At 41.1% G+C, this 14542-nt stretch overlaps 1 protein-coding gene across 1 annotated transcript in view; it reads right to left on the bottom strand.

Moving 5' to 3' along the window:
- Positions 1-6284: 6284 nt before the first annotated feature.
- Positions 6285-14542, bottom strand: part of LOC122803931 (trichohyalin-like) — an 8695-nt gene continuing 437 nt past the window's right edge. Inside the window, exons 2-3 of the mRNA XM_044073607.1 lie at positions 8199-10549; positions 6285-8091 (exon numbers count right to left, since the gene is read on the bottom strand). Coding sequence (XP_043929542.1) covers positions 6285-8091; positions 8199-10549 — 4158 coding nt within the window. The remainder of the gene's footprint in view (positions 8092-8198; positions 10550-14542) is intronic.

The raw sequence follows: 14542 nt of genomic DNA, 5'->3' as shown, positions 1-14542 counted from the left end.
ATAACCTTTTATCTGACACTAGTATTGAAATAATTATTACAAAACTGCAACTCAACCCACAAAAAACATTAAATATTATCTGTACCTATCTTCCCCCAGGAAAAAATCCAACCATATTAGAAGACCTACTAAACTGGCTCTCACTAAATCACCCTCAAGAAACAATACTCTTAGGATTTCAACATCGACTGGAACTTATGTAAACAGACTAATCCATCCACCCTTATTAACCTGCATGGCTTCTCTCAAATAATCAACTCCCCAACTAGAATAAACAAACTTAATAATAAAGAAAGTATACTTGATTGGATATTAACAAATAGTCCTCAGCAAAACTATACAACAGGAACTCTCCCAGATGACCTCAGTGATCATTCCTCACTTATATCATTAGGCAAAACCAGTACTTCTGTCCCCATCCAAGTCAGATCATTCCGTAGTAAGAAATATTTTGACCTCAACCAGTATCAAAATGAGCTTACGCTTAGTCAACTGGTCACCTCTTAAATCTTTACCAATAGATGAAGCAGTTAGTCACTTTAACAGTACTTTTCTCACTATCCTTGAACATCATGCCCCAATGCTCCATGCGTGTCAAATCTAAAACAGCCCAATGGCTCTAATAACACTAAGAAACTTATCTTAAGTAGGAATAAAGTCTGGGCTAAATGCGCACCACAAAAGCCTAACTGATAATGTCACTTTAGACAACAGAGAAATATGACAAAAAAAGCTATCATACAAGATAAAAAGAACTTCTTTACTCAGCTTCAGCAATCCTCAACACACCAACCACATAATTTTGGTCCTCTATCAATAAACTATTATCCCCTGGTAAAGTAGCCACACCAAACCCATCTGGCTCTGACCCCGATTGCCCCTTACAAACAGCTAATGCCTTTAATACTTTCTTCACTTCTGCCATACTAAACCTAGCCAATCAACAAAACCCAGATACCTCCAAACTATTTACACCTAGCACTATTCCCCCCTCATTTCACCTTAAACCCATACCCACTTCTCAAATATTGCCCCTACTTCATAAACTAAAACCTACAACCCCCTCTGCTGACCAATTACCAGCAGAATACCTCCAACTAGGTGCCAAAGCCTTAGCATATCCCATCTCTATACTTATTAACAGGACATTAAAAGAAAGTACAATTCCATCAGTCTGGAAAGTCTCTTATATTATCCCTCTTTTTAAAGGAGGTGACTCTACTGAGTACTCTAACTACCGCCCTATAGCATTACTATCTCCGCTTGCAAAAATTATGGAGAAGTGTATCCACAAACAGTTACTAAATCACCTACTCGACCATAAACTCCTAGCTAATTGCCAACATGGGTTTCGACCATACCATAGTACTAGCACAGCCTTACTATCCTTCATTGACTCAATTAACAAAAATCGCAACAATAATACTCCTTCTTCAGCATTCTTCGTAGACCTGTCCAAAGCCTTTGACATGGTCAATCACCAGCTTCTTCTCCATCGTTTAAAATCTTTCTCTCTAGATAACCCTGCATTATCCTGGTTCTCATCTTACCTAGACAACCGCAAACAAGCAGTTCTATGGGACAACCAACTCTCTGACCTTCTCCCCACCACTATAGGAGTCCCTCAGGGCTCTATTTTAGGTCCTCTCTTGTTTTCCATTTTCATTAATGAACTTCATCTAGCTACTCCACAAACAACATGCATTCAATATGCAGACGACACCACCATCATTTGCTCAGCCTCAACACAGTCAGAACTTCACTCTCTCACACAAAAAACCTTCTCAACCATAGAACAATGGTTCTCTAATCATTGTCTTCTCCTTAACCCCAAGAAAACCAAACTCTTGCTCTTTTCACCCACCCACTTGTCTTCCTCTATCCATTTTACACTTACATCCAATAATGGGACCATTATCTCTCCTGACCAAACAACAAAACTCTTGGGTATTACTACTGACAATCAATTAAAATTTGACAATCATATTAATCTTACAATAAAATCTACCAACAGAAAACTTGGCTCTCTCTATAGAATCAAATCTTTTCTTACCCCTGAAGCCAAAGTTACAATAGCTAGAACCCACTTAATCAACCCTCTTATATGCTTCCTCCATATACACAAATCTTTCTAAACATAATCTTAAAAAACTTACTACATCATATAACAATATTGCCAGATTTGCAACTGCCTCTCCATATAGAACTCATCATTGTTTAAATCTCAAGAAGCTAGGATGGCTCGAACTTCCACATCTCATGCAATACTATCAACTCACTATTGCCCATAATGCCCTACATCACCCTGACAACACCCCAATACTCTCTACCCTCATTACACCCTATAATAATCAGAAGTACCTACGCTCCACCAACAAAATACTGGTCCAAACATCCCGATCCAAAAATTCAGCAGGTGACGCCATATTCTCCAACTCAATTGGCAAAATATGGAACAACTTACCACAAGACCTTACATCTCTAACTTCACTCTCCCTTTTAAAACTAAACTAAAATTCTTTCTATATAACCATTGGCTCTGTTCTTGTCATAACCCTGGTTAGCTCTCTTTTTTCCCCATCTTTACCTAATTCCTTAACAACCTTTCTCTCTCTTCTCTTCTATATACACTTACAGAGTATTTAATTTTTTTTTTCTTCATCTTTTCTTTTTTACCATCCTACTTTTAGACTCTACTCAAAAGTTTATACAACTTGTTATAAGATTTATTGCATATTTTTTGTTTTCCTATTATTGTAAATTGATGTATAACTGACACTGTTTAGTAGTATGTAGTGGAGCTTTTCTCCCCGGGCCTCCACTGAAAATGGACATATATCCAGCTGGACTAGCCCGGTAAACAAATGTAAAATAAAATAAATAAAAAATAAATAAAAATAAATAAAAATTGTATATGTTTATCATTCCTACGCTTTACTTGGTGGCTGGGAAAAATGTAAGTTGTATTTATTATATATACATATATATATATATATATATATATATATATATATATATATATATATATATATATATATATATATTGCGTAGCTTTTGCATTTCTTGCTCTTTCTGTGCTAGCAGTACATGTTTTCTCAATTGTTGTGTCCTGCTCTTCAATTTTTTTGTGGCAATTTTTATTTTTTTTGTATGTGTGTGTATGTTGGTAGATGTAGTTTGTTTCAAGTTTCATAACCATAATGTAATACATTTGGAATGAGTGATAATTATTAAAAGAAAAAAAAACATGTACATGAGTTTTAAAATGCTCTTTAGTCTACGTACAGACTCTGATTATCCATAACGTTTGAATAAGGAAAATGTTTTCAATGGTGTATTTCCTTTTCAGTTAGTGTTTTTAAAAATATTCTTTCGAGGGATGTAAATTATGTGTTTTAATAGTTTTTGATTTATTTAAAAGCATCTTATTTTTACTGTACTTTTCACGTTTTAATGCACAATTTTAGTTTTCTAACTGAGGGCCATAAGCTGCCATTTCTCGAGACCCAGGGAATGCAGGGGTCACAGCTGCCTGTGAACATCTGTCCATCCATCATACCTCTTTTCTGTTGTAAGCATCACAAGCCAAAACTCCCTTGTCATGTTTACTGAACATTAATTTGTTTAATGTTGATAAACCTACCCTTCATAGTGTTATTATAGCACACCTCTGCTCTCCAGTTCTGAAATTATTAATAGTGTTTCCTCTGTAAGCCATTCCTAATTAAAGAGAATATTTTGCAGGTCGCATGCACCATCACACCATCATTCTTAATCAGCATTCATAGGAAATGCAAAGTAATTCACTGCAGTTGTTGTCAGATCAGATCCACACTGCCAAAGCCATCACCACTTTCACCAGCACCACCATGAACACAGTCATCAATATCACTACTATCACAATCATAATCACTAACACCACTGGCACAACCAGCACTACTGCAGCCACTGACACATGCATCACCTTCAACACTAGAATGACAATCAGCATTACCAATACATCCTGCAGCACCATCACTATCACTGCCAGGACCAAACTGTAACTATCACCAGCACCACCACAAATGCTGCCTCTTCCACCATCACAACCATGACTATACCCAACCACAATTACCACCACCACCATCAGCATAATTACTAGTACCACAGCCAGTACCACATGTAAAACCACTGTCAGTAAAATAACCACAAACACTAATTCCACCATTACAGCCATAAATAACATCAACCACACCCACCACCAATACCAACTCTACCACAGCCACAACAGCCACCATTACAATTATCACCAACACAAGTCACCATTACAATAATCACCCCCCACAGCCACAACAGCCACCATTACAATAATCATCCCTACAGCCACCACTACAATAATCACTACCACTGCCACAACAGCCCACCACTACAATAATCACTATCACTGCCATGACAGACACCACTACAATAATCACGACCACCTCCACAACAGCCACCACTACAATAATCACTGTCACCACCACAACAGACACCACTACAATAATCACTACCATTGCCACAACAGCTACCACTACAATAATCACTATCACTGCCATGACAGACACCACTACAATAATCCCTACCACCTCCACAACAGCCACCACTACAATAATCACTATCACCTCCACAACAGGCACCACTACAATAATCACCACCACTGCCACAACAGGCACAACTACAATAATCACTATCACTGCCATGACAGACACCACTACAATAATCACTACCACCTCCACAACAGCCACCACTACAATAATCACTACCACTTACACAACAGACATCATTACAATAATCACTCCCACAGTCACCACTACAATAATCACTACCACCGCCACAACAGCCACCATTACAATAATGATGGTATACTAACATCGGTGGTTTAATGATGTGCACAGCTGCCTTCCAAGCAGTTGACCCAGATTCAGTTCAAGGCAAGTGTAAGAAATCAGTACATTTAGATACAATATACTGATTTAGACACTTGTCTTGATGGTGCAATGGAGAGACAAGCATGGAATGTTCACTAGGGATTGGGGGGTTGGCATAATTGTTAAGGTGATTACTTCATAGACAAGAGGCACTAAAGGGACATTGGATAGGCTTATAATGGTCCATAAGGGGAGCTAGCCAAGTTCTAACCTATGAACCTGTAATCACTACCACTGCAACAAGAGCCACCATTACAATAATCAATAGCATTGACACAACAGCTATAAGCATAAGCACCACCACTTCTACCTTCCCAAGACCACAATCACATCACCTTAACAAACACCACTTTTATCATTGTATTCACCACCAGCACTACTGAAAATGGAAACTTCTATTATTGCTATGTGTTTTTTAATATTAACGAGTAAAGCCCCAGGACATAAGCATCTCTTTTCAGGGTTGATCTAGGAGTATTGTCTAGATAAACAACTTGCTCATTATCACTCAGAAGGCAAGTGGGCGCTGAAGAAATAAAACTCTGGAGTACATCAATGAGATAACTAACAGTCCATAGCCTGACTCCTCCATACTGACTGCTGCTGTTGTTCCTTACCCCTCCGTACTGACTGCTGCTCCATACTGACTGCTGCTGATGTTCCTTACTCCTCCATACTGACTGCTGCTGATGTTCCTTACTCCTCCATACTGACTGCTTCTGATGCTTCTTATTCCTCCATACTTACTGCTGTTTTGTACTGACAGCTCCTGGTGTTCCTTACTCCTCCATACTGACTGCTGTTGCTGCTGCTGTTCGTTACTCCTCCATACTGACTGCTGCTGTTGTTCCTTACCCCTCCGTACTGACTGCTGCTCCATACTGACTGCTGCTGCTGTTCGTTACTCCTCCATACTGACTGCTGCTGCTGTTCCTTACCCCTCCGTACTGACTGCTGCTCCATACTGACTGCTGCTGATGTTCCTTACTCCTCCATACTGACTGCTGCTGATGTTCCTTACTCCTCCATACTGACTGCTTCTGATGCTTCTTATTCCTCCGTACTTACTACTGTTTTGTACTGACAGCTCCTGGTGTTCCTTACTCCTCCATACTGACTGCTGTTGCTGCTGCTGTTCGTTACTCCTCCATACTGACTGCTGCTGTTGTTCCTTACCCCTCCGTACTGACTGCTGCTCCATACTGACTGCTGCTGCTGTTCGTTACTCCTCCATACTGACTGCTGCTGTTGGTCCTTACCCCTCCGTACTGACTGCTGCTCCATACTGACTGCTGCTGCTGTTCGTTACTCCTCCATACTGACTGCTGCTGTTGTTCCTTACCCCTCCATACTGACTGCTGCTCCATACTGACTGCTGCTGCTGTTCGTTACTCCTCCATACTGACTGCTGCTGCTGTTCCTTACCCCTCCGTACTGACTGCTGCTGCTCCTTACTCCTCCACATTGACTGCTGATGCTGTTCCTTACCCCTCCGTACTGACTGCTGCTCCATATTGACTGCTGATGCTGTTCCGGACTCCTCCATACTGACTGCTGATGCTGTTCCTGACTCCTCCATACTGTCTGTTGCTGCTCCTTACTCCTCCATACTGACTGCTGCTGCTCCTTACTCCTCCATATTGACTGCTGATGCTGTTCCTGACTCCTCCATACTGACTGCTGATGCTGTTCCTGACTCCTCCATACTGACTGTTGCTGCTCCTTACTCCTCCATATTGACTGCTGCTGCTGTTCCTTACTCATCTGTACTAACTGTTGCTGCTGTTCCTTACTCCTCTGTACTAACTGCTGCTGTTGTTCCTTACTCCTCTGTACTGACTGCTGCTGCTGTTCCTTACTCCTCTGTACTGACTGCTGCTGTTGTTCCTTACTCCTCCATATTGACTGCTGATGCTTTTTCTTACTCCTCCATATTGAGTGCTGCTGCTGTTCCTTACTCCTCTGTACTAACTGTTGCTGCTGTTCCTTACTCCTCTGTACTAACTGTTGCTGCTGTTCCTTACTCCTCTGTACTAACTGCTGCTGTTGTTCCTTACTCCTCTGTATTAACTGCTGCTGTTGTTCCTTACTCCTCTGTACTAACTGCTGCTGCTGTTCCTTACTCCTCTGTACTAACTGCTGCTGTTGTTCCTTACTCCTCTGTACTAACTGTTGCTGTTGTTCCTTACTCCTCGGTACTAACTGCTGCTGCTGTTCCTTACTCCTCTGTACTAACTGCTGCTGTTGTTCCTTACTCCTCTGTACTAACTGCTGCTGTTGTTCCTTACTCCTCTGTACTAACTGTTGCTGTTGTTCCTTACTCCTCTGTACTAACTGCTGCTGCTGTTCCTTACTCCTCTGTAATAACTGCTGCTGCTGTTGTTCCTTACTCCTCTGTACTAACTGCTGCTGTTGTTCCTTACTCCTCTGTACTAACTGTTGCTGTTGTTCCTTACTCCTCTGTACTAACTGCTGCTGCTGTTCCTTACTCCTCTGTACTAACTGCTGCTGTTCCTTACTCCTCTGTACTGACTGTTGCTGCTGTTCCTTACTCCTCTGTACTGACTGCTGCTGTTGTTCCTTACTCCTCTGTACTGACTGTTGCTGCTGTTCCTTACTCCTCTGTACTGACTGTTGCTGTTCCTTACTCCTCTGTACTGACTGCTGCTGTTGTTCCTTACTCCTCTGTACTGACTGTTGCTGCTGTTCCTTACTCCTCTGTACTGACTGTTGCTGCTGTTCCTTACTCCTCTGTACTAACTGCTGCTGCTGTTCCTTACTCCTCTGTACTGACTGTTGCTGTTGTTCCTTACTCCTCTGTACTAACTGCTGCTGTTGTTCCTTACTCCTCTGTACTAACTGTTGCTGTTGTTCCTTACTCCTCTGTACTAACTGCTGCTGCTGTTCCTTACTCCTCTGTACTAACTGTTGCTGCTGTTCCTTACTCCTCTGTACTAACTGCTGCTGTTGTTCCTTACTCCTCTGTACTAACTGTTGCTGCTGTTCCTTACTCCTCTGTACTGACTTTTGCTGCTGTTCCTTACTCCTCTGTACTAACTGTTGCTGCTGTTCCTTACTCCTCTGTACTGACTGTTGCTGCTGTTCCTTACTCCTCTGTACTGACTGTTGCTGCTGTTCCTTACTCCTGTGTGTTAACTGCTGTTGTTCCTTACTCCTCTGTACTAACTGTTGCTGCTGTTCCTTACTCCTCTGTACTGACTTTGCTGCTGTTCCTTACTCCTCTGTACTAACTGTTGCTGCTGTTCCTTACTCCTCTGTACTGACTGTTGCTGTTGTTCCTTACTCCTCTGTACTAACTGCTGCTGTTGTTCCTTACTCCTCTGTACTAACTGTTGCTGTTGTTCCTTACTCCTGTGTACTAACTGCTGCTGTTGTTCCTTACTCCTCTGTACTAACTGTTGCTGCTGTTCCTTACTCCTCTGTACTGACTTTTGCTGCTGTTCCTCACTCCTCTGTACTAACTGCTGCTGCTGTTCCTTACTCCTCTGTACTGACTGTTGCTGTTGTTCCTTACTCCTCTGTACTAACTGCTGCTGTTGTTCCTTACTCCTCTGTACTAACTGCTGCTGTTGTTCCTTACTCCTCTGTACTAACTGCTGCTGTTCCTTACTCCTCTGTACTAACTGCTGCTGTTGTTCCTTACTCCTCTGTACTAACTGTTGCTGCTGTTCCTTACTCCTCTGTACTGACTTTTGCTGCTGTTCCTTACTCCTCTGTACTAACTGTTGCTGTTGTTCCTTACTCCTCTGTACTAACTGCTGCTGCTGTTCCTTACTCCTCTGTAATAACTGCTGCTGCTGTTGTTCCTTACTCCTCTGTACTAACTGCTGCTGTTGTTCCTTACTCCTCTGTACTAACTGTTGCTGTTGTTCCTTACTCCTCTGTACTAACTGCTGCTGCTGTTCCTTACTCCTCTGTACTAACTGCTGCTGCTGTTCCTTACTCCTCTGTACTGACTGTTGCTGCTGTTCCTTACTCCTCTGTACTGACTGCTGCTGTTGTTCCTTACTCCTCTGTACTGACTGTTGCTGCTGTTCCTTACTCCTCTGTACTGACTGTTGCTGCTGTTCCTTACTCCTCTGTACTGACTGCTGCTGTTGTTCCTTACTCCTCTGTACTGACTGTTGCTGCTGTTCCTTACTCCTCTGTACTGACTGTTGCTGCTGTTCCTTACTCCTCTGTACTAACTGCTGCTGCTGTTCCTTACTCCTCTGTACTGACTGTTGCTGTTGTTCCTTACTCCTCTGTACTAACTGCTGCTGTTGTTCCTTACTCCTCTGTACTAACTGTTGCTGTTGTTCCTTACTCCTCTGTACTAACTGCTGCTGCTGTTCCTTACTCCTCTGTACTAACTGTTGCTGCTGTTCCTTACTCCTCTGTACTAACTGCTGCTGTTGTTCCTTACTCCTCTGTACTAACTGTTGCTGCTGTTCCTTACTCCTCTGTACTGACTTTTGCTGCTGTTCCTTACTCCTCTGTACTAACTGTTGCTGCTGTTCCTTACTCCTCTGTACTGACTGTTGCTGCTGTTCCTTACTCCTCTGTACTGACTGTTGCTGCTGTTCCTTACTCCTGTGTACTAACTGCTGCTGTTGTTCCTTACTCCTCTGTACTAACTGTTGCTGCTGTTCCTTACTCCTCTGTACTGACTTTTGCTGCTGTTCCTTACTCCTCTGTACTAACTGTTGCTGCTGTTCCTTACTCCTCTGTACTGACTGTTGCTGTTGTTCCTTACTCCTCTGTACTAACTGCTGCTGTTGTTCCTTACTCCTCTGTACTAACTGTTGCTGTTGTTCCTTACTCCTGTGTACTAACTGCTGCTGTTGTTCCTTACTCCTCTGTACTAACTGTTGCTGCTGTTCCTTACTCCTCTGTACTGACTTTTGCTGCTGTTCCTTACTCCTCTGTACTAACTGCTGCTGCTGTTCCTTACTCCTCTGTACTGACTGTTGCTGTTGTTCCTTACTCCTCTGTACTAACTGCTGCTGTTGTTCCTTACTCCTCTGTACTAACGTTTGCTGTTGTTCCTTACTCCTCTGTACTAACTGCTGCTGCTGTTCCTTACTCCTCTGTACTAACTGTTGCTGCTGTTCCTTACTCCTCTGTACTAACTGCTGCTGTTGTTCCTTACTCCTCTGTACTAACTGTTGCTGCTGTTCCTTACTCCTCTGTACTGACTTTTGCTGCTGTTCCTTACTCCTCTGTACTAACTGTTGCTGCTGTTCCTTACTCCTCTGTACTGACTGTTGCTGCTGTTCCTTACTCCTCTGTACTGACTGTTGCTGCTGTTCCTTACTCCTCTGTACTAACTGCTGCTGTTGTTCCTTACTCCTCTGTACTAACTGTTGCTGCTGTTCCTTACTCCTCTGTACTGACTTTTGCTGCTGTTCCTTACTCCTCTGTACTAACTGTTGCTGCTGTTCCTTACTCCTCTGTACTGACTGTTGCTGCTGTTCCTTACTCCTCTGTACTGACTGTTGCTGCTGTTCCTTACTCCTGTGTACTAACTGCTGCTGTTGTTCCTTACTCCTCTTTACTAACTGTTGCTGCTGTTCCTGACTCCGCAGTACTGACTGCTGTTGCTAATTCTGCTACTGGCAGAGCTTTAGAACTGGAATTACTGCATCTCTAGCATGTTATTTTTACAGCCATTTATGGACAAACTGGTCCAGCAGAAGAGCAGATCTCATTGGTACTACAGCAGAAATGTCTTATAAGTTCAATAGAGTACAGCATGTTATTTCCCACAGTTCTTTGTTCTGTGGATTCAATTGCTCAGCTGGCTCTATAGTTATATGAACTTGCTCACATACAGTACTGTTGAAGACAATCTGCTGAGTCAATGCCCAAAATAAAAATGGAACATCAGTATAAATATTTCCTGCAAGACTAACAAAAGCCAGGAATGTGATTTTTGGATGTATCAGGTGCTTCCACCAGTGGCAATATACATGTTTGTCCACGTACAGACTGGTACTTCAGAAGGGATGAAGGAATGTGAAATTATCTCTAGGACCTCTGCAGAGGTTCTACTAAATGTTTCTCAGTCATAACAGACAAAAGCATTCTTTGCTATGGCTTTCTGCTTAATTGTACCAGGCTGCCTCTTCCTGGGTAAACTGAAGGAGAATATCAACTGTATCTGCAAAACTAAGTCCAGATAATTCATCAGTCCAAATGACAATATGTGCTGGCATGACGTTTGGATAGCTTTGAAGACGAGTCCCCCAGGAATCCATGGACTAATGCATTATAGTCCACTAATGTGACCTTATTTCTTCCATTGTAATAGATGCTGAACAGACTACGATGGATCTGCCAGTACCTCACAGGAATTTAGGAGGTGGGTGCCGCAGTCTGTCCACTGATTGAGTGCCACCATCATGACTGAGTACCACCATCATTTTTTGTTTCTGTTCATGTATTTATTCATTTATTTATTGACTGGGAAAGTCCACTGGATCAAAGACCCATTTTCAGTGGAGGCCCAGGGTGAAAAGTCCCAACATAACATGACAAGCAAAAAAAAAAAAATCACAAGACAAATTACAGGGGTGGAAGTTGAGCTTTTAAATGCAATAGACAAAGTTAATGCATAATATATTGATAATATCACTTTAAAGGTTGAGTAAAAAGAAACAAATAGCAAAAGGTCAAATACAACACAAATATAGTCAGCCTGTTTCACATATGATTTACAACAGGATAGTAATGACGTTAGACAGCTTGGTGCAAGTGTCGACACAAAGGTGAAAACATATGATTTGGAAGTACGGCAGTAGAAATAACAGAAATGAGTGGACGTTCATGGCAACTTGTTTGCATAGCAACAGAAAGAGAGAATAGTAAAGATTAGGACCGGGATTATCACGGCATTAAGGGGGCTTTGGACAGCAGGCGCAAATGTGATTGTTCAGATAACGAGACTTTAGTTTAACTTTGAAGGCATTTAAGGAGTCTAGTTAGTGATGAGGGGGGTGGTGTAGGTTGTTCCAGAGCTTAGTAATCTTATAAGAATATAGACTCTGTCCAGTTCTCTTGTTGGGTATGGGCATACATAAAAGCTGCTTATGAGAGGAACAAAGGTTGCATTCTGGGACATAGGTTTGTAGGATAGGTTTCTAGTGTAATTTAAGGATCAGAACACAATGCTGGTAAGAGGGTGTCCTTTTTAGTTATAGCTTCTATAGATTTTTTCATTGTGTGTGTGTGTGTGTGTGTGTGTGTGTGTGTGTGTGTGTGTGTGTGTGTGTGTGTGTATGTTTGCGTGTCTGTATGTGTGAGTATGTCTGTGTGTGTGCTTGTGTGTGTGTATGTGTGAGTGTGTGTGTGCCTGCGCACGAGTGTATGTATGTAAATGCATATATCTGTATATTTATGTGTGTCTGTGTGTTTGTATGTGTGTGTGTGTGTGTGTGTGTGTGTGTGTGTGTGTGTGTGTGTGTGTGTGTGTGTGTGTGTGTGCGCATGCGCATATCTGTATATTTATGTGTGTGTGTGTGTGTGTGCGTGCGCATATCTGTATATTTATGTGTGTGTGTGTGTGCACATATCTTTATATTTATGTGTGTGTGTGTCTGTGTGTGTGTGTGTGTGTGTGTCTCTGTGTGTGTGTATGTGTGTGCATATCTGTATATTTATGTGTGTGTGTTTCTGTGTGTGCACGCGCACGCCTGCACATATCTGTATATTTATGTGGGTGTGTGTGTGTGTGTGTGTGTGTGTGTGTGTGTGTGTGTGTGTGTGTGTGTGGTGTATGTGTGTGTGTCCATGTGTGTGTGTGTGTGTGTGTGTCTGTGCACGTGCAATTAGGTTCATAGGTTCATAGGTTCATACTAGGCTATCTACCCTGAGGCAATTATAAGCCTAGCCCGATTCTGTATGGCTTACGCCACCCCTTGATTTGAGTATACTGTGCCCTTTTTAAGGTTTAGTTTACTGTGCCTCTGTCTAATAGTGACATGGGAGTAATCCCTGGGACAAACCTATGATCCCCCATCCACCTATCGAGATTCTTCTTGAAGAGATTCAGTGAGGTGCTCTGCCTCACATGAACTGGAATTCTATTCCAGAGCGAAGGGAGCCTCTGGGTTATGAACCTGTCCCTCCAGCAAGTTCTATTTATTTCTGTGCTGAGGTTCAAGTCCCTCAAGCGTGTGGCTCTAAGGGATTTAGACAAAGGCACAACAAAATTGAAATAGTAAACCACGTAACAAGGATGTCCAGGTCACCAGGAGTAAACGCCAACAGTCATTCAGCTACCTCAACCTTGCACCAAAATTTCAAGGCAAAAGAGTAATCCAAAAACGATTTATTGATAAAAACAAACAGAGATGACCTAGGTTTCGTTCCGTGACGAACTTCATCAGATAACAATCATCAAATGCCTCCCTCCTTAAATATACGTTGCCCCACGCTTGATTACATCAATTAGCTGTAATTAAACCAATAAATACAATTAATCTATTTAAACAGACAATGTCAAAAAATAATGAAACACCAAAAATCCATTGAACCAAGACTTGTTACTTGTCATATAGACTGTACAAATAACCTAAAATTAAAAATAAAAAACGAAAAAATAAAATACATAAAATATATGTGTAGTGACATGAATAATGAATAGATAATACAAATAATCGATTAAAAATATATAAATATATATATATAAATATATGTTTTTGATTGAATGAACTGTACTGTAAATACTAAACAAACTAACAAGTGCATGAATGATTACTATGAACAATACTATGCATTGTGTTTACACCAACTATCTACCTTTTGCCATAATACTTTTCAACATAGGCTTAATGGTACAACACTCATTGAGCCCTGGTGTGTTACATGCGTCCAAAAGTATCTGCCATTTTAATTCACAAATATCCAAATCAAATATAGTAACCCTACCTTGTCCATCATATACTACATTCTGTATAATACAAAACTTAAATTTGTGTCCAGCATTACCCAGTGTATGCCTGGCAAGTGCATTAGTTGTTTTGAGATTTTTAATATCAGAAAGATGCTCCCTCACTCTATCCCTAAAATGTCTTGAGGTCTTACCGACATAGAATGAGTCACAATCCTGGCACAAAGCAAGGTATACAACGTTAGATGTATAGCAATTATAATGCCCCCTCAATTTAATACTATGAGTGTTGACAACAATATTTTCACTGGTACAATAAATATATGGACATATAGTGCATCGACCACATTTAAAATTTCCTATCTGTCTACATGTGGTTTCTTTCTTAGAACTGTCATACCTCTCAAAATTGTTTTTAAAGGATGCATCTTTCTTATACACAAATTTCACATCCCCCCTGAACAAATGTCCTAATTTTTTGTCCTTACATACAATATCCCAATTCCTCTGAATAATATCCCTAATGATCGGATAACAATCATTGTATACCGATATATATAAGGGAATACTACTCAATTTTACTTCTTCACTAATATTGACGTGGTTGGTATTAATCAAATTAAGACATGTAGTTGTTAATATAGCTTGATATGACCCTATTTTTCTCTTATAAGAAACCTCATTTTGTATTTTAGCACATAAC

The sequence above is a fragment of the Protopterus annectens genome, chromosome 6.part0 (genome assembly GCF_019279795.1).
Source record: "Protopterus annectens isolate FY-2018-M chromosome 6.part0, PAN1.0, whole genome shotgun sequence".
In the NCBI taxonomy this organism is placed as follows: Eukaryota; Metazoa; Chordata; order Ceratodontiformes; family Protopteridae; genus Protopterus; species Protopterus annectens.
This window is presented reverse-complemented; position numbering and strand designations above follow the sequence as displayed.